Source organism: Thamnophis sirtalis, unplaced genomic scaffold, assembly GCF_051295495.1.
Source record: "Thamnophis sirtalis isolate CommonGarterSnake01/CBP01778 unplaced genomic scaffold, rThaSir2_p1.2 scaffold_15, whole genome shotgun sequence".
Taxonomy (NCBI): Eukaryota; Metazoa; Chordata; class Lepidosauria; order Squamata; family Natricidae; genus Thamnophis; species Thamnophis sirtalis.
Genome location: NW_028261395.1, coordinates 19,217,429 through 19,245,229, shown reverse-complemented (window position 1 = coordinate 19,245,229; position 27,801 = coordinate 19,217,429). Strand labels below are relative to the sequence as shown.

General features: G+C 43.5%; 1 protein-coding gene across 2 annotated transcripts in view; it reads left to right on the top strand.

The window, feature by feature from the left end:
• ARID5B (AT-rich interaction domain 5B) overlaps window positions 1-27,801 on the top strand; it is a 131,219-nt gene that overhangs the window by 48,125 nt on the left and 55,293 nt on the right. For both annotated transcript variants that reach the window (XM_087702655.1, XM_087702656.1), the window contains one exon: window positions 12,429-12,659. In XM_087702655.1, the coding sequence (XP_087558781.1) occupies window positions 12,429-12,659 (231 nt within the window). The remainder of the gene's footprint in view (window positions 1-12,428; window positions 12,660-27,801) is intronic.

Genomic DNA, 27,801 nt, shown 5'->3' with positions numbered 1-27,801 from the left:
AGAGAAGAGAGTTATTTGGTAAGTGAGTAGATGAAGTTTATCTGTAAAAAGTGTTTTCAGCAGAGATTATCTTTTTCTTGCTGGCTTTCATCTCCCCTCCTCTTTTTCCCTAATGATTCTTTTATAGGCCTCCAAAACAGTTATTAAAATGTTGCAGAACAAATAAGGTAATGCCGGAGCTTATTAAAAATTGGTTCTTTTGTTCCTATCTGGCAGCTGACAAATTGCCTTGTGCTGCATCTTACCTGCTCCATTGTGCGAGGTTTGCCCAGAAAATGGCTGCAAATAAATTGATATTGAATGCTGTTGAAAATTAAGCCTAACATTTTTCTCCGTTACGGCTCCCATTCAAGTCTTTCTTTGCCTGCCTCTCTCGGTGCGTTGTTTTACACTTGTCTCTTGCATTATGTTGGGCACACAAGGAAATATTAACAAGAAAAGAAACGCCCGGGCAACCTGTGCCCAGACTATTATCCGGCTGTCAAATGCCCACATGAGAGAGCCTTAATTTTGATTCATATTGACGGTGCTTTCCCTAACAATCACTACGGAGGGCTGCTGCTGGAATCTGCTGCCTCCGAAAGAGTCCCTTTACAGCTTTCTCAAAATCAAGGGCTGCTAAACAGAATGAGAAGGTTTCTCATTGGGGGAAGGTTGGCCTAATAGCCAAAGGAGTTCTTTTGCATAGGCATTGAAGTAGAGCTGCTAGTACATCGTTGGCTTTAGACAATATGTATTTCAGGCATGCAAACACACTCACTTACCCCACTTCTTTAACATGTAAGCTATAGAAAGTATAGGTAAAGGCTCCCCTTGCACATATGTGCTAGTCGTTCCCGACTCTAGGGTGCGGTGCTCATCTCAGTTTCAAAGCCAAAGAGACAGCGCTGTCCGAAGACGTCTCCGTGGTCATGTGGCCGGCATGACTAAACGCCGAAGGTGCACGGAATGCTGTTACCTTCCCACCAAAGGTGGTTTCTATTTTTCTACTTGAATTTTTACGTGCTTTCAAAATGCTAGGTTGCCAGAAGCTGGGACAAGTCACGGGAGCTCACTCCGTTACGTGGTGCTAGGGATTCGAACCGCTGAACTGCCGACCTTTCTGATCGACCAGCTCAGCATCTTAGCCACTGAGCCACTGCATCCCTCACAAAATACAGATTGCAAGAATTAACAAGGCCCTTATTTCATTAAGGGTTTCCAAAAAAGGCATAAATGTCAGGAGCAGGTATTAAATGCTTAAATCCTTGCCAGGTGCCATTACGAAGGAACTTACGGCTTCTTCGTAACAGCAGAGACCAAGCTCTGCCGAAGTTCTCCACTAATAATGACGAGAGAGTTGCACAAAACCAAGATCAAGCATCGAAGTCATAAATGCGAGTTGCCAAGTGCCCGTATTGCAATCACAGGACAGTTGTGGGGATGCAACGATTCTAAGTGTGAATGTAGGTTGTAACTCACTTTTTGGAAGGCTCATAATTTTGAACTGTCATTAAGCAAATGGTCGTAAGTTGAGAACTACCTATAGACTACCTGTTGAGGATAAATACATTTTTCTTATTAAAATGAAATTCATTGGGTGTTAAAAACAAGCCACCAATCCCATAGATATAGAATTTTAGGCATTCAGGCACTGTTGAATTAATTCCCCTTCATAATCTTTTTTGTTTGTGGCTGTTATGGTTTCTCTTTTAAGGAAATGTCAAAGGTCTTTCTTTTCTTCTGATTTAGTATAGGAATCTATACTACATCGCTCTAAACATTATATCAGAACCTATATAAAATTTCTCTAAGAACACTTGTAAAATGTTCGAAATATATATTGTACTTTTATTTCTACTTTCAAGTTTCAAGTTTATTAGGATTTGTATGCCACCCACTCCCTGGGTGGCTCACAACAGACAAGAAACATTTAAAATTTAAAAATAGATATAAAAATAAAAATACAGTATTAAAATTCACATTACCCATTCCATCTAAGTGGGGCTGGATATCACTCAACAGCTACAGGCCTGCTGGAACAGCCAGGTCTTGACAGCTTTATGGAAGGCCAGGAGAGTGGTAAGGGTCCGGATCTCTGCAGGTAGGTCGTTCCACAGGGCCGGCGCAGCAATAGGGAAGGCCCTCCCCCGGGGAGTCGCCAGCCGGCATTGTCCAGTTGACAGCACCCGGAGGAGGCCCAACCTGTGCAATCTTATTGGTCATTGGGAAGTAAGTGGCAGGAGGCGGTCTCTCAGGTAACCAGGTCCTAAACCATGAAGGGCTTTAAAAGTAACGACTAGCACCTTGAAGCGCGTCCGGAGACCAATAGGCAGCCAGTGCAGCTCGCGGAGGATAGGTGTAATGTGGGTGTATCTAGATACACCCCATATCACTCGCGCGGCTGCGTTCTGGACCAGCTGTAGTCTTCGAACACTCTTCAGGGGCAGCCCCATGTAGAGCGCGTTACAGTAATCCAGTCTTGAGGTGACGAGGGCATGAGTGACTATTCGAAGTGCCTCCCGGTCCAGGTAGGGCCGCAACTGGTGCACCAGGCGGACCTGGACGAAAGCCCCCCTGGTCACAGCCGACAGATGGTGCTCTAACGTCAGCTGTGGGTCCAGGAGGACACCCAAATTGCGGGCCCTCTCTGAGGTGGAATATCTGGACTAACCTTGGGAGGCAGCATCAATAACCACTCGGTCTTGTCTGGATTGAGTGCAAGCTTGTTCACTCCCATCCAGACCCTGAGGGCCTCCAGGCACTGGCACATCACTTCCACTGCTTCACTGAGTTGGCACGGGGCAGACAGATACAATTGAGTATCGTCCGCATATTGATGATATTTAATCCCGTGCTGCCGAATGATCTCACCCAGCGGCTTCATGTAGATGTTAAATAGGAGGGGGGACAGGACCAAACCCTGCGGCACCCCATAATTGAGGGGCCTAGGGGTCGACCTCTGTCCTCCAACCAACACCTACTGCGACCTGTTGGAGAGGTAAGAGGAGAACCACCTTAAGATGGTGCCTCCCAGTCCCACCTCCCGTAACCGTCGCAGAAGGATACCATGGTCAATGGTATCGAAGGCCGCTGAGAGGTCAAGGAGCACTAGGATAGAGGAATGTCCTCGATTAGCGCGACCAAAGCAGTTTCTGTGCTGTAACCAGGCCTGAAACCCGACTGAAAGGGATCCAGATAATCTGCTTCATCCGCCGGAGTTGAAAGGCCACCACCTTCTCAACAACCTTCCCTACGAATGGGAGGTTGGAGACTGGGCAATAGTTGTTTAAAATGGCTGGATCCAGGGATGGTTTCTTAAGGAGGGGTCTCACCACTGCATCCTTTAGAGGATGCGGGAAGGATCCCTCCAGAAGAGATGTGTTAATAATCCTCTGGAGCCAGCCACGTGTCACCTCCCTGCTGGTCGAGACCAGCCAGGAGGGACACAGGTCCAGTAAACAGGTGGAGGCACTCACGGCTCCCATGGCCTTGTCCACTTCCTCAGGAGCGACAAGTTGAAACTCGCTCCATAAAATCCGATCAGGACCTTCCCCCGGTGCCTCGGCTGGTACTGTCCAAGTGGAGTCCAGGTCCGTCCAGATCCGAGCGATTTTATGACAGAAACTGAACAAATTCCTCAGCTCTACCCTGTAAGGGTTCGTCCACGTCCCTCCCTTTCAAGAGGGAGCGGGCTATCCTAAACAGGGTGGCTGGGCAAGATTCTGCAGATGCGATAAGAGCGGAAAAATGCGCACATTTTGCCGCCCGTATCGTCACTAGATAAGCCCTAATAAAGGCTCTTAATTGTGTTCGGTCGGATTCGGAGTTACTAGCCCTCCAGCGTCGCTCTAGGCATCTTTTTTGGCGCTTCATCTCCCAGAGTTCCTCGGTGAACCAAGGAGCTCTCCTGGATCCACTGCCGCGGAGAGGCCGTAAAGGCGCAATCCGGTTTAGAGCCTCCGCCGCCGCTATATTCCAAGCGGCGACTAAGGACTCCACCGGACTGTGAGCCAGAGAGTCAGGTATCTCCCCAAGTGCCGTCTGAAATCCCATAGAGTCCATCAGGCGCCTGGGGTGGAACCATCTAATCGGTTCCCCCTCCCTACAGTGGGGGATTGGTTTCCGAAAGTCGAGCCTCACTAGGAAGCGATCTGACCATGACAAGGGCAAGATCTTAATGCCCTTCAAATCTAGATCACGTTTCCACTGCTCCGAGAGAAATACGAGGTCGAGCGTGTGCCCCGCCGAATGAGTCGGACCCTGAATTACCTGGGTCAAGTCCATGGCTGTCCATCAGAGCATTCACCGAGCGACGGCAGGTTGAAATCCCCCAGCACTACAAGCCTGGGGAACTCAACCGCCAGCTCGGCTACTGACTCGAGGAGCACAGGCAGGGCTGTTGCAACGCTGTTGGGAGGTAGGTACGTTAGCAACAAACCCATTTGACCCCCAAGGTCCAACTTCATCAGAATGGACTCACACCCGACAATCTCCAGAGCAGGGATCCTACGAGGAACTAGGGACTCTCGGATGATGACTGCCACTCCCCCACCCCTTTTCTGGAGTTGCGGCTGATGTAGCACCTGAAACCCTTCTGGGCACATTTCAGTGAGGGGGACTCTTCCCTCATGGCCCAGCCAGGTTAAAAAAAAACAAGCTAGCATTCCATAAGAAACAGTATAAATCATTGAATTGCAGTTTAAAAGAATCTGTCTTTTGCTTACTTCCCGCCATGTTATCTAAATTTCTCTTAACTTTTTGATGGACAGATTGGATGTTTTATTTATGAAATAGATTCATTTTTTCTGGATGTTTAATGAAAGCAATAAGGCTCATCAATTATTTTCTGGATACATTTTATCATTAAAAAATCATAATCCCAGAGTATGTGTACCACATGAATTAATGCAAAATATTCTGGAGGTTTGCTTTAAACAAGGTTCTGGAAAGTTGAGGCCTCCTTATCGCCTGCATTGGACTGAAGGAACTGTTGTATGCTCAAAGTCTGATCCATTTAGTGATGGTACTTCTCTGGGCCAGCGATTGGAAACCATCACCACCATCTGGTGGCCTTGGGGATTGACCCAGAATGTTCTCCCCTATACCAGAAGATTGGGAGCTCTGTGGGAAACCCTTCCATGGGGAGAGGGAAGCAGGGATTTTGAAAACTCCTAACAGTGGGGTTAGCCAGGACTGCGTCAAGGAGGGAGTTTACATATTTTGGGCAGGTCTGTTTTTTCTTACCAAGCCAGATTATGAGGTTGTTAGGAGATCAAAACTGGTCGATCAAAGCAGAAGATGAAGACCTGGTCTACTCAGCCAGGGTCTGACCTGGAACCATCACCACCACCCCAGTAGCAAACAGGAACCAGCAAGTCCCTCACCTGCTCTACACGGAGAGGAGAAGAAACCTCTCCTCAGCAGAAGGGAGTCCTTTGGGCTGAGGTATCTGAGCCGGATAAGGAGGAAAGATGGCCACAAGAAGAGTCGGATTCCTGCCCTTGTTTCAGTGCACTTAAATATCCATCTGAAATTGGCACAGCTGACAGTATATCAAAAACAAGATTCTCTCTGATCAGCAGGAGCCATTTTTCCATGAGGAATATTTCTCTTTGATTACCGGGACTTTCAAAAGTTGAGGTGCTCCATGAAACACGGGAGACATTTTTCCTTTAAAGTTCTGTCAACAAAGCAGACTCCTGTTGTGTGGATAATTCATAAAAACTTGTTCAAACCTCGACAAAACTAAAAACTAGAGGTTCACCTATTGGGATTAGTTAATTATTTGATTTGCATTTCCTTAATGTGGTAAGTCAGCCATTAATATTTAAAAAGTGTTACTGTTAATTAGATACTGAAACTGTGCAAGAACAAGTGGGGGGAGCAGAGAAAGGAAATGGTTGGAGTCATTGATACGAAAGGCCCTCTTTCTGTTGTGGAGACCACAAGGTGACCCTTCTGTGGCCAGTTAACTTCCTGGAGACACGTTGACCAGGAAGTGCTGTGGAGAAGGAGAGGGAAGCCCTTCAGCCCACTGGGGTAGGAATGTGTGGTGTGCCTGGGGACAATTGTATTTCTGTGTTCCCCCTTCCACCTCTGAGTTTGTCCTCATGGGCAAGCAAAATTGTTTGCTGAAAAACTTCTAGGAATATTTGGCTAATTAAACAGCAACAATAAAATTGTGCACACAAGGGCTGGCCTTTTTTGTAACTTTTTAGTGCAGAATGAGCATAGGATGACTCATTAAATCCACTTCTGAAAGGTTTTTACATAAGGGGAGTGTTTGTAAACCATATTAGCTGCTAGAACTATTTTCATTAATGGCCAGAATGTGTGCACTCGTTGCCTTAATTGTACACTATGAATTTATAGTTGGTGCCACAGGTTGCCTGCTCCCTGTGATCCAGGATGCTAATGAAAGTTTTGTGCCCTGAAATGCTACTTCTCATTTGGCATTTCTGGTTACTGGAAATTCAAAGGTCCCTTGAAGGTATGCCTTGGGACATTTCTCTGAGTACATCTTGAACCCAGTTCCTCTAGCCATCTTTACAAAGCAAATTCTGAGCTGCTTACAGTGACATAGTCTTCAGCCTTTCCAAAGTTTCCCGTAGAACTGTCTGCCACTTTGCTGTGGGGAGTGGGAACAAAAGGAGACATGGACCACAAGGAAAACTACAATCTCACACCCCACTCCAGCATAATCCCGAGGTCCCCCTCCTTCCGAGGAAGAAGAAGTCTCACCTGTTGACTGCTGATGTCCCCAGCCAGCCCTAACATGCCATCTGAGTTGCTCATTCATCCTTCCTTTGCCATCCAGCGCCAATAAGAGATTTCAGATTTTGGGCTCAGTTTCACAGCAACCAATTGGTGCTCACCCATCAGGCTTTGCTGAGAGCAAATTGGGCACAGGAGCCAGAGGGAGCAGGAAAAAAGGACGGGGATACAGCCACAATTATTACGTCACCGTGGCAGCATTGGCAACATGGTGGTGCTAAAGCAACCACTAATTGGAGGGAGGAGGGGGATACTTTTCTGTATCTGCGAGTCAGAATAAAACAACCACCTAGCCTGATTTTGTCACAGTTCTGCTACTGCAAGGAGCAATGACTTGTAAACAGGTAACATCAGCCAGAGTCTAAGGCCGTTCCAAATGGGCTGCCTAGAAGAGGCTGGTGAGACAAGGGAAGGGTGAATGAAGGGAAGCTGAGTCTCATGAGGGATGAGGCTTATTGGTTTTGGAAGGAAAGGAAGACAGAGCTCCATGTGATTGATTGTGCATCTGATGGAGACAACTAGATGATTGTCCTAGGTTGTCCAAGGTGTTGAAGAAGAAGGAATCTCCAGAGGAAAGCCAGTCAATCTAAGGCAGTTCGACCTTGTTTGCTACCATCAAAAGAAACATCTTTGTTTTCATTAGCCTTTGTAGACTCACTTTTTCAATATTCTGTTGGTCATTCACAGCCCTGTTGATTTCTGTGAAAATAATTATCAAATCTTCAAGGGTGTGGTTTTGTGAGGTAATTTAAGAACTTGTGATTTTCAAAATAACCACAGCAGTGCAATAGCAACCCAAAAGTGATAAGGATGTGTTTGTTTTATTTTGGTCTACTTTGCTGTTACAAAATAATGGAAACAATCATTCCTTTGCATTTTACGTAGTCTCTTTCTATTTCCCTTCTGTTTTAGTCTGTCTTCCTCTTTTTCCCTCCCTTCATAATTTCCTTGCCCCTTTCCTAAAAAAAGAAACAGGTGTTTTCCTTTTGAATATTTTCCATTTGTCTTGATTTGTTTAACCACCAACAATGGTTGGAGCAGAAGGGGGAAGATGCAGCTATCCTCTTGTCCAGGTGGTTAGCTGCATGTTTACCTACAAGTGTTTATTTCTCTCCTGAATGCATACATTTGTGTTAATTTAACTGCCTTGGGAGAGAGTTCAGGTAGAATAAATATGCAAAGTTAAAATCAGAGGACTGATAAAGTTGATGCAGTTTTAGAATGTTAAGCATTGGTAACCAATTCACTTAGATTGAGACACGTTTTATTTCTACAAATATCGTACTGTATAATGTCGTGTAATTAAAACAGGAAATCATTGAGTAAGTGAGGAATGAATAAGAGTACTTAGGCTGAAAGGAAAATTGCCTTCTGAGAAATTATATTCACACTCCAAACCCCCACCCACTCCCATTCTTGCTTCACATGATAATGTTGGTAGTGATAGAAACTGATGTAAATTTTCTTATCTGTAGTACATTGTTCTGCTAGGTTCTTTACAAGCTTACATTCCCCTTTTTTAAAATTCATTTTTCAAAAAATGAATGCACAGAATTTACAAAGTGCCTAATTAGAAGCTGGAATTGTGTCTTGCAGCAGAATAACAAGGACATGGAGACATCAACCTAATTATTGGTATCTCTGAAAGCTGGAGCTGTGCCAAATATTAGAAGCTGCTCCACTTTGGTTGTTAGCATGTGATCAGGCCAGAGCAAAGTTTAGGAGAATATGTAGTAAAACATCAGAAGATTATACAAACCTCCTCTAGGCTGAGCTGCCTTAGATCAATCTTAGATTGGATACTCTTCAGATCTACACTGTGCAGAACTAAGTAATATTAAGCCTCCAATGAAGTAGCTGAGTAAACAGCATGTCTCTCTCTCTCTCTCTAAAGTGGTGGAGTTGACAGGCGATGCCCCACCAGCAGACAGAAGAGACCCCCAGAAGCACAAAAGCAGGGGAGGGTGCCCTTATGAGTTCCCCCCTTCCATCAACTTCTTTCCAAGATGTTGCACAAGAGTTTCTTGCAGGCCCACATGGAAATGTTTGAGAACTTCTATAGGCGACCTCGGTGGACAACTGCCACCAGCCCTCCCTAGCCCTTCTGTATGGTTCTATGTGCAGTGAAGGAAATGCCATAAATGAAAACAATAAACAACATCCCCAGACCCCCACAAGCATGATAAGGAAGCAAGAACACGCCTCGGTCTTTTCTTCTCCTCAGAAAAGGGGAGATGATGTTTCAAAAATAGCTCTTCTAATACAGATTTGGAATCACTTAAACAAAACAGTGTTTCTCCTGGCATTGGAATGCATTTGGACTAATGCGATTAAGAGAACTAAAGGGCAAAATTCTTGGCAGATTTCTGCAGCTGGGTAATTAGGTACAGGAAGGGACATGCATAGTTTTCCATCCAGCTCTACAAAATCCCGGTGCGAAGATTATTTTTTATGTGTGTTTTTGAAAAGGGGGAAAAGCTCAGTGATGTTAAAACTGGATTTAGTGGTTAGCAATAACCATTGGAGTGTGTGTGGTGTTTCTGGAGCCCAGCAGGAAAATCTCCTTTTATGTGTTTCTCTGTTTAGTTGAAAGACTTTTTGATCTTGAAAGTCAGTTTGAGCCTTAATGGTGAGGGTTGGACTTTGACCTGAAAATTCACTTTCTGCTTCCAGGGGCCACTTGTGTAAGCCATTGTTTTCTCGTGGTGATTAAAACCGAGGAAAGGTAGTTGTCCACACGGAGCCAGGGTGCCGAGCATCCGAGAGGGAGCCGCAAAAAGTTTTCTTTCAGATGTTATTTGGACTAGAAAGCAAATGCAAAGAGCTCAATGCATCTGCTCTTTAAAACGGTCCAATCAAAAGGTCTAGCTTGGTTACTCACCAGCTCCAGTTCCAGGGCTTATCCAACATGGAGAGCTTTGGGCTTTGTCCCGATGTCCTTCATGGTTCCAGGCTCATGTACAACTGATAGTCCATCGTGAAATGGCTTCACACCTGAGAAGACCTGGCAGGATGGCAGGGCTCCTTCCTAAGCCCAGCTGCCCAGCCAAATGAGGGGGTGGGGGGTAATCGAATGATTGCACCCCAGGGAGAAGGAGCTGACAACGGACTGGGCACCTCTTTCTTTCTACAGAGAAAATGAGAATTTGAGAATTGTGCTCCTGCTCAAAGCAGATTATCTTCAAATGTTTCATTCTGATGCAGTGCTATAATTTTAACATCATATAACCATAGTAACATTTACTAAGTTCTATTGAAAGAAATCAAAGTGTTTTCTCCTCCCCGTTTCAGTGGGGAGAGATAAAGAGACCTTTGGTTGTTTTTTTTCACGCATTAGTGTGGTGGAAATAATATATTTGTTCCAGGAATCATTTGTTTGTCTTTGCTCAAACAAATGGAAATGCTCCCCCTCCCTTTGTCTTTTGATTGGACTTTTTGCAAAAGGTGTGCAGAGGGGAGGGGTGCTTATTGAACTCGTATTCCTCTTTTATTTCTCTTTTCGTTATTACTTTTGCAGCTTTGAGTTAAAATCTAGTAAATGTGAAGAGACTAGAAGATCAGGGTAAAAAAATATAACCTTAGTGATGAGTTGGCTTTAAAATATCCCTTTAAAATAATCCTGAATACTATTACAATCATTTTAGTAATGCGCTTTACTGTGAATATACTGTTTATAAAATGGTTAAAGATGAGAGAGGGGGGAGGGGAGGGAGAGAGAGAGAGAAATACCTTGGCAAAAACAAACCAACAATCCTCAGGTAATACCAAAACATTGATACACAATCCTGAACAGGATTTGCACCTCTTCTGCCAGGACTATGTGTATAAATGGGGCATAGCATCCTCCCCTCAGTGTGACTGCAGGGTCCCATGTTAAACTTTAGATCACATCATGACCAGCAGTAAGCTGAGGACATAAACCAGACCAGTATCTGATTTTAAAAAAAATATAAACGATGCTATTCTTCAATGGTTAGATGGTCCAGACATTGGTATTTGAACACAGATCTCTTTAACATTTATATTTTATTGCGCTTTACTAATCTAGATGAAATGTTAATATATATTGCTAGTCCATGTACAATATGCCATCTGCTAAATGAATAAGCTGTCACACATAAATGCCGCTTGAGTATATTGGGGAAATGTGGCCTTAAATCTACGATTGAAGACAGCAAGTCTTGTGCAAAGATTTGGTTGCAACATTATGATTAAAAGTGCCATAAATCCACCCTGCAAATGTGGTCTTGGGGAACCTGCAACTGATGGACAAGGTAGACAGTGGAGCCAAAAAGGTTTCAAGAGGAGCCTTTGAGCAAAGTGCCTCTGCTTCACATTTCTGAGAAAATAGGGAAAGTTAATATCCGATTCATTGCCCTGAAAGCGAGGAGTTCAGCAAAGGCAGGGGGGTCCATGGGCTCTTGAGAGTTTCTGCAGGTAGGAATGGGCTGCCCTGCTTGCTTCATGCCGCATCCATAGCTGCGTTTTCTCTGGCAGAGGGCTGCAGGAGGCCATCGCAGCTGAAAATGGAGCTTGTGAGCCCATTTTCGTTGGCAAAGTGCTTGGGCCACCATAGGCGCCCTGACACGAGTGACGTCAAGTTGGCCACACCCACCCTGGCCATGCCCACCCCAGCTGCCCAAGGTCAAACACAACCCTGATGCAGCCCTCAATGGAATTGAGTTTGACACCCCTGTTATAGAATGAGAAATGTTGGAATCTGGGCCACGTGCCCAAGCCAAAGCCAAACAAGCCATATTATGGCCTCGTTCAGGGTGTGATGTACCAGCTTGTTATGAGGGTCAGAGCAGGACTCTGCAATTCCTTTCCCTATCAAAGCAGTTTCTGTTCACAGGATGGGGAAAATCTTCATAGTCACAGTTCTGGTGATCTCTGTTTTTAAAATGCTGGATGTCTTTTTCAGATTGGTTGGAGCTTAGCCACCTATAAAAGATTTAATTTGTGTACAAGAATTCTATAGAAATTCAGACTCTGCTTTCTTTGGGGTTTTGCCAGGATGGCAAGTTCAGATTAATAATTAAATTACCATTATTGTTCAAGTGTAATATTATAATTTCATATCCACATTCAAGGACCCTATTATTAAGAGATTGCTTATGCATTATTTATCTGTTCTAGTTATCTTTCAAGAGAGAGGCTTACGGCAATCCAAAAGAAAAATAAACAATTAAAATGCTCTTAATAAGCAGCGGAATATAACTATTCCATCAAAATTTCAAAAATGGTGAAATTAATTAGTCACCAAATGCTTAAAATACTGAACATTTTATTCCAAAGTAGCTGGTAGTTGGTTGGTTGGTTGGTTGGTTGGTTGGTTGGTTGGTTGTTAGGATGGATGGATGGATGGATGGATGGATGGATGGATGGGTGGGTGGGTGGGTGGGTGGGTGGGTGGGTGGGTGGGTGGGTGGGTGAATGGATGGATGGATGGATGGATGGTTGGTTGGTTGGTTGGTTGGTAGGGTGGATGGTTGGTTGGTTGGTTGGTTGGTTGGTTGGTTGGTTGGTTGGGTGGGTGGGTGGATGGATGGATGGATGGATGGATGGATGGATGGATGGAGGATGGGTGGGTGGGTGGATGGTTGGTTGGTTGGTTGGTTGGTTTTCTGCCTGGGGACTCAGTAACGCTCTTCTCCCTCTTTCTTTCTCAGGTGAGGAGGAAGAAGATGTCAATGTGCTGATCCTCAGCTACCCCCAGTACTGTCGCTATCGCTCTATGCGGAAACGGATCCAGGGCAAGCCATCCTCAGTGCAAGCAGACCAGTTCGTCTTAGCCCTGGGAGGTGTTGCATCCATTAGTCAAAGGTCTCAAATCCTCTACTGTCGAGACACATTTGAGCATCCCACACTCGTTGAAAATGAGAGTGTATGTGATGAATTTGGTAAGTCCATTCACTTTTCCTTCTGTCTCAGGTTAAAAGGGTTTTCTGCAATTGCTCCCCATTTTGCGATTTAGTCACCATGGCTAAATCATTATTTTACTTCACTGAGAAACCAAGGAGGTGCCCAGAGCTAACAGTCCTTATAATTTGGCATCTGCATCACTGGCAAACTCGAATGTTGCGACTGTTGCTATATTTTAATTTGTTTGTCTGTAATTGTTGTTATTTGTACCCCTTCCCTCATGGTTGTTCGCCGCCCTGAGTCTCTCGGGAATAGGGCAGCATATAAGTTGAATAAACCTAACCTAACCTAACCTAACCTAAACCTAAAATGCTTTTAGAAAAATAGCATGTTTGTTAGAGGATGGAGATGGCCTTGAAAAGAGCTTTGAAGGCATCATGGTGTATTTGGTTCTTGGGCATAACTGCACTGGGCCTCATTCTTCCAGGTTTGCTTATTCTTTGGGGTTTGCTCCACCTCCTTTATTCTTCAATTGTGTACCAGCAGAGAGATGCTGTTTTCTAACTCGATGTGGCTCTGACTTATTATCAGAATGTCAGTCCTGATTTTAGAGCTCTTGAGTAATATTGTTGTAGCCGTTAAGCTCTAAACTGCTTACTCTGAAGGAGACTCACAATCTCCAGTGTCAGATATGTTCATGGGCATTGTAGAGTGAATGGCTCGGTTGTGTAGCTCAGTTCTAGCAGAGACCACATTGTTAATATGGGATCAATGTTAGCTTCATCAGGTTCTACAGTTTGCTGTCCCCAAATGTGCAGTGTAGAGTTTAGCTGGGCTGCACAAAGAGATGTTCTCAGAGCATGTTTGTGAGAATGAAGCACCTCCCTACACAACATTAGAGCAGCAACATCGTTTGTGAGATTCACCTGGAAGGCTATCCTCAGCCATGTCCAAGTGTGTTCAAAAATGGGAGGTCTGCAGGCGCTGTGCACCATGAACAAAGCAGAGGAAGAGCCCTTTGAGCACTGGATGAGTTTTGCTAAGGATGCAACTGCTTTCGCATTTCCAAGAGAGGCCCTTCACCTCCTTCGTGAAGGCCCTCTTTAACACACTTTGCACAACCAGTACTTAAAGTCTTGTCCTTGTGGAAGTGGACAAAAATGGTGGAGAGTCTTCCATCCTTTGTCTTTCAGAGTCCTGCACAAGTTTAATTATTGGGATAGGCTGTTTTTCTGAGTTCTCTTGCCTGCGCTGTGTAAATCAGTATTTATTTACCATATCACTTTACAAATTAGATGGCATTCATAAATCTTCATAATGTGAAAGCATTTTTATATGCTAGTGAAGACAAGGAGAAAATATATTTCTTATTCTGCTACCCGCTGCCTTGCTACATATTTGAAAAGAATTGGTGTCCCATGGCTCAGGAGGAAGGATGATTTTAAAAAGAGAATGTTTTGGAAGACAGTGAGAAAATAAAGATACAGTTATCAGTTCAGATTCAGAAGGAAAACTGTTCAGTCAGTTATGGGAACTACAGAGCTCAGATACCTTCACACAAGGAAGTCTGTCTTGACTTTGGTAGAAAGGAATTGCTTAGGCTGAACTTGGTGGTTTTCTTGCAAACATTTCATGACCCAACAAGGGAACCTCATCAGTAAATGTGGAGTTTCCTGCTGGTTAATTTTGACTTAGATGGTGCCCACAGTCCAAAAGTTGTAAGACCAGCACGAAACCTGTGATTTAATTTAAAGATAAATTAATTTTAATTAAAATGAAATACCATTTTGATAATTGTACCTATGCATGTAGTAACTTCCCCATACAACACATCAAAAATTCCAGTTTGGTAATGACTTGGGAAGATTTCTGTTGAGATGGAGGAACCAGATTCCTGCAGAAGGTTGTTCCTCAAAGACAAGAGAGAACACCCCATTTTCCTTCATAACCAGGAACCTAGGAGAAAACTATGATGGAGGAGCTCTGGTACCAAACTGCATAATGGAAGGATGGCCAGAAAGTGGCCCCACCTGGCTTCTATTTCCTCCCCTGCTTAATGCTGGCTTCCTGAGCCAGAATATCCCTCCCTAATAATTGCCAGCCCCGTATTTGGAATCCTCCAGAAAGACCCATCGTGACCCATCTGTTCTGAAGATGTTTCTCCTTGTGTCATTTGTAATTTGAAAAAGGGACAGCAAAGCTCAGGTGCCAAGTTCCCCTCCTCCTTAAATCACCCTCAAGGGTTGGCTGGGCTTTGGCGGGGGGGGGGATTTGCACTCACATAACTGGTATCAAATACACAATTTAATGGTAGTTGGCTGACCCATTTATTGGCTGATTGTGCAAACTCTACCTCTAAGTTAGCTCACTTACTCGGGGATTTTGTAAATAGCAATGTCTCTTTTTCTTTTCTTTTGAAAAGTACAAAGACACATGTAGGTATCATCCCACTTCCAGAGCTATGGCAGAAAGTCAGAAATATTTAGGTAGCATCAAACTATATATGCAACCAACTAACATACATTATTCAATATTAATAGGATCATGATTATTCCTTCTACATGTGCTAATCAACATTAATAATGGTTCTACAGAGCAGACCCCTTTTCTATCTTGCAGGGATGGTCACCAATTATTACTGAGTTAACTGCTTTATGCAGATATGATAGCAAGGTTGGTCTGTAGCAGAGGTGGGTTGCTGCCAGCATCACTGCCGGTTTCGGTGTGTGGGGAAAATGTGCATGGGCATTTGCAAATAAAAAGGTCTGTTCATGCACAAAACCTTTAAAAAATGAAAAAAAATTGCAATGAAAATTGTTCTGCGCATTGGCAGAACTGAAAAACAAGATGGCGCTGCCTTAGGAGAACCGGTTCAGGGGCGTGACAGGCCTGGGTCGCTGCTGGTTCCAGCAATCCAGGTTGCCAAGTTACTACCTGTTTGGCCTGGTCTTTAGGCCTCAGCGTATTCTTTGTGTTGGTAAGTTTTCAGCTTAGATTTTGCAAGTGCAGAATTGCACCCAGAAAACTATTTCAGCCGTGGCTTCTTCCGTGCTGTGACTTTTTGCCATCTCTGTAAAGGAAATAAAAATGCAACATATCCAACCTCAGGATTAGAGAAGGAGGTAGACCCATGTATGTTTTGAAAAGAAAAAAAACCCTCTGAGGAAGGGCTCCAGATCATGGATGGGCACAGACACAGCATTTCCCTGCTGGTCATTAAAGCAGCCTGACATTTTTCACATTTCTTGAAAAGAAGTTGCAGTGGCATTAAGAGGCCAATTTATAAAGTCCAATCTGACTTTTAAGGCTAAGGAAACGTTCTTCCGGATTCAACTGGGAGTCTAGAATGACGTGTGTCTTTGCATGTGCAGCTGCATTTAGGGGAGATGAGAAGGATAAAATCATTTGTGAAATCAGCACAGCCCTGTGATCTAGTTTTGGTGGCTTCAAGGATTTGCTCTGAAACCAAAGACCACTTGGTGGGCAGAAGCTACCATTGACCTAAGCTATACTTCCGCTATCCTAGACTTCAGGGGCTGAGGAGCATGTGAGAGATAGGTGGCAGGTTGCTCCCTCCTCTACAATTCCATCTATTATGATAAAACCAGCATGCATCGTATTAGTTTTACATTAATTCCATATAGATGATGGTGACAGGTACAAAATTGTGACCGCTAAATATAAACCTAAGCATGGCGGTGTAACAGAGAAGTCATGTGCTTTGATGGACTGGTTGCTTTTCAGTCTGATGTGCAAAGAAAAAGCAATTTACAGAGGTGTCACATTTTTTAAAAAAGAGCTTCAACGCTGCTCTTTTTCAGAGCAATAATAATAACAACGATAACATATTAAACGTCTGTGCCATCTCTATGACTTTGGTCAGCCAAATAATATTTAGTCGACTCTTTTAGAGAAGCAAAAGCATATCAAGAAGACAGGCTCACAGAGAGATTGATTTGACAGGAAGGAAATGCAAGATCAGTCAAGATCCAGATTTTTAAAAAAATCAATATTATTGATATTGTTAAATATCAATATTATTATTATATTGATATTATTAAACATATCAATATTATTAAATACTCTATTACAATATTTCTATTTAAAGCATCCTGTGCTGTGATGCAAAAATATGTCAGCACTGAAACGCTACTAGGTGAAACGTCAATGTGGGCCTCCAATTCCTGAAGACTGTATTTAATGATTAACGCAGGGCACCATTTTATCTTCTGCAGACTCTGAATAGTAGATACTGTATTATTCAGTATTAGTGGGGCGGGGGAGGGGGGACCGTTTTGACCAAGAATAAAAAAGTTTATAGGACATATCAACTTCATGTATTTGTTAGAAAGTTTCAACCAAAATAAATGAGGTTTCCATGAAGCTTTTGTTTTTCTTTTCCTTTTCCCTTTTCAATTAGGCATTTTAACAAGATCAGCGGTCTCTTCTCTCTTGTAAGAGTAAGGCCTTCTTAAATATGGCAGGGAATTTTGATTGCTTTCTTTATAAAAGCAACACCTTTAAGACATGAGCCTTAATCCTCCACACAGCATTATTCCTATTAATCTAAAGTAATCATTACTCTTATATGAGCAATATTGATATTGCAATGAGTGAAAAAGCAACTTCTCTCTTTGTGGCTTTCCTTATCTCAGTCAAAGAGATAAGCATTCAGGACATGCAAATATGTCAAGTCACAACTGGGAGGGGCAGCTATGCTCCTTGTGCTGCTGCTTCAAGCACACTCTCCAGCTCCATGGTTGCCACCACACACCTTGTCTTCACAGTGGCAGCCCAGGGAATAATGCTCTCTCCCCTGTGGATGGGCCGGTTGGATTGCTAGCAGTGCACAATGCAGGCCCACCATCACTCAGTGCAAACCCAGCCAGCCATCTCCTGCGTTTGTGCTTATGGAGAAGATTAGGTGCCATCCTCCTCCTCTTTTTCAACCAGAGGCTTCTGCTCTGTTTCCCAGGAAGACCATGCTACTCGCACAGATTCCAACTTGAATTTATAGTGACATGTTTGTGTGTGTGTGTGTGTGTGTGTGTGTGTGTGCATGCGTGCATGTGTGTGTGTGTGTGTGTGTGTAGGATTGACTGTTCCACTTCTATATATCTTTGTGCCCTGATTTGCTTATGCTAATTATGAGTCATTTCCTTCAAGTACACCTTCAGCTAGCATATAAAATAAAGCCTCTGTTGAGCTGAACTGGATTCCTGGTGAGCACACCATCACTTCCAGGTGGTTATCTTGGGAAAATTACCAAATGGGTTTATTGCTGCCTTTTCTGATTTTAACCCACCTGATGTTTCCAAGGGTCTTGGGAATTGGCCAAGGCACCATTGGTCTAATCCCAAAATAATACCTGTGCTCTTCCTACATGTTGCTGAAAAAATGAATGAAGTCAGGAACGAAAAATATTAATTTCTTCCTTAAAGGTATTTTGTAAAATTGCACATCCACCGGTGTTCCATAGTGCCTAATAAGAATCATCTCCTTTCCACCTGGACAGATCCATAAGTAGCAGGGAAGTCTAGAGTCACCACTGGAACATGGATGAACTATCTACCTATCTGCCTTTCTCCCCAAATCTTTACTGGACAACGGCTCTGTAGCTTTCATTGCTAAGGCAGAAACATACATCTAAAGCCTAAACTGCAATGCGGCTCCCCCAATAGAGGCCTTGGAGCCCCTGAAGAAGTTGCTAGTATCCAAAGCACAGTAAATCCAGTGCATCTTAATGTTTATTTCTCATCTTTACAACATGGTTTCAATGTGGATGCGTGGGTTCTTGGAATCCTAATGGACAACCATTTAAATATGAGCCAGCCGTGTGCAGCAGCTGCCAAAAAAGCCAACACAGTTCTAGGTTGCATAAACAGAGGGATAGAATCAAGATCACGTGAAGTGTTAAAACTACTTTATAATGCCTTGGTAAGGCCACACTTGGAATACTGCATTTGGTCACCACGATGTAGAAAAGATGTAGAGACTCTAGAAAGAGTGCAGAGAAGAGCAACAAAGATGATTAGGGACTGGAGGCTAAAACATATGAAGAACGGTTGCAGGAACTGGGTATGTCTAGTTTAATGAAAAGAAGGACTAGGGGAGACATGATAGCAGTATTCCAATATCTCAGGGGTTGCCACAAAGAAGAGGGAGTCAAGCTATTCTCCAAGGCACCTGAGGGTAGAACAAGAAGCAATGGGTGGAAACTAATCAAGGAGAGAAGCAACTTAGAACTGAGGAGAAATTTCCTGGCAGTTAGAACAATTAATCAGTGGAACAGAAGTTGCCTCCAGAAGTTGTGAATGCGCCAACACTGCAAGTCTTTAAGAAGATGTTGGATAGCCATCTGTCTGAAATGGTATAGGGCAGTGATGGTGAACCTATGGCACGCATACCACAGGTGGCACGCGGAGCCATTTGTCAGGGCATGCGAGGTGCTGCCCTGTCAGCTGGCCAGCGCGCATGCGCATGCTGGCCAACTGAGTTCATCCTTTTTAAAGCCATTTTTTGTCCTCCCCAGACTCCAGAGGCTTTATAGGAGCCTGGGGAGGGCGAAAAGAGCCTCCCCCCCCCGAAGGCCCTCCGGAGGCTTCATGAGCTTCCCTGAAGCCTCTGGAGCACAAAAAAATGGCCCTATGGGCAAACCGGAAGTTTGGGAACGGACCTCCGGTTTGCTCAGAGGGTTGTTTTGACTGCTCTGGAGGCTTCAGAGAAGCCTCCTGAAGGTCCCTGAAGCCTCCAGAGGGGGTCTGGGGGGGCGAGGGAGGCTGTTTTCGCCCTCCCCAGGCTCCTATAAAGCCTCTGGAGCCTGGGGAGGGCGAAAAAAAGCATGCAAAAATGGGGGGAGCGCCTGTAATGCGCGCATGCGTACCGGGGGGTTGCGCATTGCATTATGTGTGTGGCACACACATGCACGACCCCCCTGCGCTCCTCCCACCTATGGCACACGAGCCAAAAAAGGTTCGCCATCGCTGGTATAGGGTTTTCTGCTTAGGCAGGCGGTTGGACTAGAAGACCTCCAAGGTCCCTTCCTACTCTGTTTTTTGTGTTGTTTTGGATTGAGCCTCTTTAGATATACAGTAGTTCACTGCAGTGTCTTACCAGTCTAAAAAAAGAAACCATGGTTAGAGTGCCCTAATTAAATATAGCAATTCCTACTTTTTTTTTAGAAAAATAAATAAAGCAAATGGCGCTGAGAACTGTTATTAGTGAGCAGTAACCATTATGTTATTTCCATTTAGGTATGTGTACAATAAAAATGCTTTCCCATCATTTAGCATAAATCTGAAATGTTTGAAAATGAGAAATCTGGAAATGTTTTGAATTCCTGGTCAAACCTTTATTTAAAAAAAAAAGAAAGGAGAAATAAGCTATTAATGGTCTCCAGATGTTGCGTATAATGACTGATTTTCAGTTGTAAAATAATACCTATTTAAAACAACACCAACAGTGATACAACATTCAGTCCTAGCATCCCCTAGAATAATGTTTGAAAAAAACATTTTGAACAGAGGAACTTACATAGCTTGCAGAATTTCTTGTGTTAAATTATTTCTTCCTGCTAAATGCTTAGTTTCCCGCTTTTCATAATCTCAGAATAAATATTAGCACATTTTGTCTTTCTTTGTATGCGTAAAATAGTTGCATTCACTAAACATAAAAGTCCCAGATAATAATAAGGTCAAAGTCTGCTCCCCTCCTGCAATGCTGCTATAATTTAATCCATATTTGTGTTGCTATCCTAAACTGACACTACTCAGACTGATGGTTGGACAGATTCCCTCTGTAAGATTTCTAGTGCAAATAAAAACTTGTAATGACTTCGTTTTGTCTTTATATGTTGCTGTTTTCATCTGACTAAGAAGCTTTGAGAATTAGGGAAAATATTACTCCTGTCCCAACTATGCATACTGTTGGCTGGTCTCTCGGGATGCTTTTTTTTTTTAATTTAGTTTGTCTAACACAGTGGTAGTCAACCTGGTCCCTACCGCCCACTAGTGGGCCTTCCAGCATTCATGGTGGGCGGTAGGGGTTTGCTGAAACACTGCTTTATAAATTTTATAAAGTAAAGTTACTTTCCTACTTTATAAATCACCATCACTGTGGAGCCGGTGGGCAGTCAGAAACTTTTACTACTAACAGAGATACAAAAGTGGGCAGTAGGTATAAAAAGGTTAACCACCCCTGGTCTAACATGTACAAGATAACAGGTATAAGTATAAACATGGACATGAACAAAGGAAATAAGTACAAATAAATGGGGACAGTAGGACGGGGACGGTGGTGCTCTTATGCATGCCCCCTTTACGGACCTCATAGGAATGGGGTGAGGTCCACGGTAGACAGTTGAAGGTTGAAGCTATGGGGGTTTGAGGATGTAACAATGGAACTAGGTAGAGCATTCCAGGAGTTGACCACTCTGTTGCTGAAGTCGTATTTTCTACAATCGAGTTTGGAGCAGATAACCTTGAGTTTGTATCGATTGTTTGCCTGTGTATTATTGCAGTTGAAGCTGAAGTAGTCATTGACAGGTAGGATGTTGTAGCAGGCAATTTTGTGTACTGTGCTTAGGTCAGACCATAAGCGGCATAGTTCTAGGTTGTCCAAGCCCAACATTTTGAGCCTGGTGGCATAAGGGATTCTATTGTTCACACATAACTGACGTTTCAGTGGCCATTTGAATGAGCAGGGAGGTCAGGAGTTGGAAGAGGCAGGCTCCATCCATCACGTGATTCAGTTCAGGTTGTCCTTTGTGTCTGGCCAAGACCACCGGCAGAAAATGGCAGCTGCTGCCCTCTGGCCAAGGCCTTCTGAGCACTGAGTTGGCAAGACGCAAAAGGTGTCGTGGCCCCAGCTCCATCCTCCAATGCCCTTTGGAGCTGCAGTTTCGGTGTTTTGGCCCGGGAGTCCAACCCTGTTTTCCAAGGTGCTGCAAACATCTGCTCCAACTCTTTTGCTGGTTTGTAAAGGTAACGGAAAGAATTTCCTCCGACAGGCCATTCTGTAGGGGGAGGAAACAAGGCAATCTTGCACTGGAGGGATTCTGTCCTGGAAGACCCTGCTGGGTGGGCTTCCTCTCTCATGCCAAGGTCACCCTTCAAATGTGCGGTCAAACCACCTGCAATGGACGGAAATGGCAAGAATGCATTCTGAAAGGTGATTCTGTTTCCCACCCACTGGATGTTGCAAATATTAAATATTCATCTTAACAATGTTAATGCTCCATTGCTATAAAACCTGCTTCCTTGCATCACTGCATGTAATGAACATTGATCAGAACTGACAAGGCTTTAACTCTGTCTCTTGTGATAAGGTCCTTTCATGGCTGGAGTTCAGCATACGGTGTGAGTGCAGCTTTTCCCCCTCCCTGCCACCTAAATAGACCACACAGGAAAAATGTGGATGTCCAGCTCTCCGAGGCTGTTTTTTCGCCCCATAACCGCAGAATCTGCTTGCTATCTCCTATGCAAAATGCTGGCTGTGGTTTCCTAGCTTCCAGCTGCGTGGCCCAGGGACAGTTGGGGAGGGGGAACCGAACAGAACCTCAGTTTATCTAGAGTTATCATACCAGACAATACATAAAAACAGCACACAATTATAACATTCTGTTTCTTTGAAAAACAGCATCCTGCTGCTTCAATGGTATGATAGAATGAAGTTTCTTTAGGTCAGGAGGGTGGATCTGCATGGACCACAGGGAGGGGGGGCTCTACGAGGGAGATGAATAGTTTAGTTTACTTTATTGTCATTGCACCTTGTACAAAGAAATTAAATGCGATCTTCAGTGTACCATGACAGTTCAGGTTGTGGTTGTTCAGGAATCATGCTGGGGTTGACCTTGTCATCTCATTGATTGGATTGAGTCAGACAAGCTCTTTGGGAAACGCCCCTGGCCACCAGGTATTCCCCAGTTATCGACTCAATCCACTCACTGGACGGTTCACCATTCACAGAATTAAAGTTCACAAGTCTTAAAGTTGCCAAGTTTGAAGACCTCCAAGGTCTATTCTTGATGGTTTGATTCTATGGATCCATTTCAACCAGAGCTCTCTAGAGTTGGAAAAAAAACCTGAATTAGCAGACTATATTTAGCATCTTCCACTGTTGTCTTTTCAGTAATTGGAGTTCTAGTGAATCAAATCCCATCCAGAGAGGAGTTATTTTAAGCCATTTAAGCCATTAAGTCATTTATGTTCTTTTTAGACAAACATCTTGGTTCACACATGATTATCCCCACATTCTGTCCTCTGCTTGGACCACCCTGGATGCTTTTTTATGCTTTCTGCTGGAAGCTTTTTGCATTGTGTGCTCAGAAGAGTTTTCATCAATCACACTATCAAATTTACATTGTTACATTCCCTGAGGTCTGGGAGATCAGTAATTATTATGAACAGAAGAGAACCTTTAAAAAAATATCTATCATGTAAGTGCCAACATTCCTGAAAGTAACACAATGAACAAAGGAATAAGTGATCTATGTCAGAATATGGACTCATTCTTCAGAATAAACCTGCTTTAAACAGCAGCGCGAGAGACAACAATGTAATATTTTCCAGTGACTGTTTATCATGAATTACGTCAGCTTTCATTTAAATGTGTTTATTCTCTTTAATGCTTCTTGGTGCATAATTTGCAATGTGTGACAGCTGGGGGGCGATGAAATAACAACTCACAGGCCCCCTGCAGGAATAATGAACAGGGCACAGGGTTGGGTTCGCTCCCCCCTCCCCTTAATTATTGCACAACTCCTTCTTTTCTTTTTCTTGTTTTTTAAGATAAAGTGGCATAAAACATTGTGGAGGTATTTATGGCTAAATCTACTCTTACATGGCCCTGTTTTGCTCCTGGCTAGTTCTTAGCTAAAGCAGTCATTTGCGGTAATTTTGCTTTGGGAGATATTATGTCAGGGCTGGTTTAAGAGTATGATTATGTTTCACGTGACCTGCGGTTACATGTCAGCACTTGAAGTTTCCCCACTGAAATCCAGAACAATTTTAGCTAATGCTCCTTTGCAAGGAGGCCACTGTGGGCATACCTGAAATCACAGTTTGTGTGTGTGTGTGTGTGTGTGTGTGTGTGTAATCTCCCAGCCAAAAGTCAAGCAGAAGAAGGAAAGGAAAGCGACTGTCCTAAGGTCTGCAGTCTTGCTTCCCAGGGCTTAGAAACTGATTTCCTGGATCTAAGGAATCCACTTGAGTAGTGGGAGATATTCTGTGTAATCCTGAGGTATGATACGTGAAACGCCCGGCTTCACAAATTCTCCTGGGCAGTGAACTTCTGAGTTGGCCATCAGCCACCCCACTCTTCCCTTGCAATAGTTACAATGACTAATATTGACTGACCCACAGAGCTCAAGTTTTTCCCTTTTCCCCTGGGTCCAGTGGTTAATTCTCTGGGGATTTAAAAGGGAAATGTTACTGATGCTCCTGCCATCAAACAGAGGATGCAAAGTCTTGTCCATTGCTCTTCTATTGTTTTGCAAACCTTTCCATCATTTGGAGAACAAACCCCTATAATATAAGCATGCATCCAAATTGAGATCAAGTGAGGTACTAATGCCACTCTATAAAGCTCTAGTAAGACCACACCTAGAGTACTGCATGCAGTTTTGGTCACCACACTATAAAAAAGATGTTGAGACTCTAGAAAGAGTGTAGAGGAGAGCAACAAGGATGATTAGGGGACTGAAGGCTAAAACACATGAAGAATGGTTACAGGAACTGGGCATGGCTAGTCCAGTGAAGAGAAGGACCAGGGGAGATATGATAGCAGTCATCCAATATTTGAGGGGCTGCCACTGAGAGGAGGAGGCCAAGCTATTTTCCAAGGTACCTGAAGGCCAGACAAGGAATAATGGATGGAAACTGACCAAGGAGACATTCAACCTAGAAATAAAGAGAAATTTCCTGACAGTGAGACCAAACAACCAATGGAACAGAAGTTGCCTTCGGAAGTTGTGGGAGCTTCATCACTGGAGACTTTCAAGAAGAGACAGGACTGCCATTTGTCAGAAATGGTGTAGGTGCTCCTGCTTGAGTTGGGGGTTGGACTAGATGACCTATAAGGCCCCTTCCAACTCTGTTAGTCTGTGAAAGCTGTCATTGGAGGCGGGGAATTCAGATTCTTAAAAAGTGGATGTACTGCTCTTGTGAAGGCTTTTGCCATTTCAGCTCAAAAGCATCGGTGAAATTGGTGGGTTTGGGTTTTTTGCCTGTAAGATGGAAAAAAGGTGAAAAAGGTAGCCCAGGAGTGACCGTTTTTGGAACAGGAGAAGCGGCTGAGCTTTTCCTTGCCTTCTTCTGACCTGGGTAGAGAAGCAGACGGATCCTCTCCTCTCCAGCCCGGGAGCAGATCCTCAGCCCTTACCTTCCAGGGCTTCAATATGGAGCAGGAGCAGCCCAGGATCCCTCCATGTGCCCGTCCCCTTCTTCGTTCTAAACACTCAGCATATTTTCCAGCGCATGCAGTATTTCTTTGAAGAAGAAAGGAAACATGCAGGGTGTGCCAGAAAATGGAACAAAGAACAAAAACACAGCTAGTGACTCACTATGAACATTGTTTAATTTTTCTCAACACGCAATTAGTTAATTACTCTTCGCCAAATTAATTTGCATTTGTCTTTTTTAACCTTCTCTTTGTCAGAGCAACGTAAAGGCAGCAAAGCTTTGATTTCTCACTTTCAAGGTAAATCTTATTTCCTTACCACTGGCAGATCTAGGTGGGACTGGTGCAAAGGGGCATTTTGATTTGGGCTGAATGAGGGAAGAAAATGGATCTCTCCCCAGGACAAATGGCCACAAATTCCAGCCTTACACTAGGATTTCTAATTTTAACACAAATAGTGTCTCGGGGAGGGGGAGATGTACCACACATACAAATGTTATTTTGATAAAATGCAACAAGGCAAATGTGATCATTATGGAACATGAATAAATATGCAGGGATCTTGTAGATTTTTCAGAAGCAGACACTTTGCCCAAATGCTTTGCAAATGAGTCCGCAAACCACATTTAGAATTGTTGCAGATTTTTAATTAAAGGCATTTCACAAGCCATTGCAAGTGAAAAGATTATAGAATGTAGCAACACTTATTCCTGGTTAATGAGCAAATATTCAGTATTTGTAAAGCAGATAAAGGCGTATACGGTTTTATAGGAGGATTTTTAATAACTGCTGGTTGTAGATTGGGACAAAGTTCAGTTTGGAGAAAGCTTCCATTTGGAAAGGCCTTGACAAGCTTCCAGCGTTGATATGGGGCCACCTGAGATGCTCCAATGGAGCTACCTGGACATCCCAGGGCACCAGGGTTATGGGGGAATCTCCAGCAGAGTCCTCTCCAGGAAGCAGAGGAGCTCCATGGAGCAATATTTCCACCCAATTGTGGGTGGTGGAGATGTCGAGACCTTCATTGTCCCTCCCTCCCTTCTCCTGCACTAGAAGGAAAGGGGAAATTTTCCATAGGCAGCAGGAGGGGGGGAAATTGTGCAGCACTAACCATTGTGCTGTTCTGCTCCCAACTGCGACTTTGAATGCTTGTTTTCAATAGCTTAGGGAAAATTACTACAAGATTAGAGGAGCTTTATTTTAACGGCTTTGATTCCTTGTGCTAATATCAAACATTGGAGGAGCTGAACAATTAAAAGGAGAAAGAGGTAAAGCCAGATTGCTTCCTTAGATGGGAGGCAGGATTCTCTTCAACCCCCCCCCCCCCGTATAAAACTGAAGGCAGATAGTAAGAAAGGTGTCATTGCAAAAAAAAAGATCCAGCAAAATGTGGTCTTGTTTCAAAACCCTGAAGATCTGCGGGATCAAAGAAACACTTATGTTAAAACACTTCCAACTTCCTTAATAACTTTTATCTGTCTTTTAAGTCCTAGAGGTGGTTGCAGAGCAAACTAGGTTCAAATCTAATTGACCCTTGTAGATACTTATATTTATATAGTTATTTGAAATAGTTTTGCACTACAGATGTTACGCCATTTTAGAACTTTAGACTAAATAATGTCAGTTCTTGTTTGCTTTCTTAGTATGTTATTCATTTATTGGGAAATTCAAAATGTAAAACATCTGGAAAGAGGCTTCATGCTTGCAAAGCCGTCTTTGAAATGTGTACATTTCAGACTTTCTCTTTAATGGCTGTTTAGAAGGAGGGAAGAGGCTTGTGGGCTGCAGTTTGTAATGTTCTGCAAATGTCCTCCAGCAAGGCTAAAAATGACAGAGCATCAAATTGGAAAAGATTGGGATGGCGTATAAGTTCATTAAGCCCTTTGCTCCACAGTCCAAGTAGATTTTGGAGTCAAAAACTGTGACCTTTGGTGTTCTCTGTAAACACTCTGCAGCAATTTTATTCAGTGGCTGCCCTCCAGATGTGTGGAGCTCCCATCAGCTCAGCCAACACATCTGGAAGGCCCAGGAGAAGATGGCACACACTGTGAAGAAGATTTCTGAAGAAATTATTGTGTGTCTGTGACAGTCCTCTGATAGCATCTGCATCAAAATAGAAGAATTAAGCAATTTGATCTCCTGTGTGTGAAGTTAGAGACACAGACAACCAGTGATCAGAAAAGAGTTGGCATCTATTGGAAGCGCTGGTGTATTACTGTTTTAATGGCCTCACAATTTCATTTCCACAATTATATGCATTTGATGACCATGCCTTTATAGAATCAACACACTCAGCAGAAAATCGGGGCAATTGGGAGATGACGCACTACAGGAAACAGAAGAGAAAAAATTGATAACAGTTTTAATTTTCCTTTTTATGTTGCAATAATATTCCCTGAATGGTTATGTTTCCTTTCTTTCAATTATGCCTCTTAAACACACACACACTAGAAAAAAGGATGTGCCTCAGAACACAGCATTTGCCCCCCATCCCCCCTGATTTATGGGATGCAGGCAAATTTAATGCACAATAGCAGGAGAACATTTGAGGCAGAACTGGGGCCTGGTCCTATTTGTGGTTCTCTGGCCAGACCAACCAATGGTGTACCCACAGTTGGCGAAGAACAGGACGTGTGCTGTGCCCAGACTTTGACCAGCGCTGATCATCTAGGTGACTATTTCCATCTGTAAAAGAAAACATTATTATATGTTTGCATGGGAAAAATTATAATGTATATCAGGCAAAACCCTAGAGCGAGTAAGTGACTTGTGTGCCTTGATTGA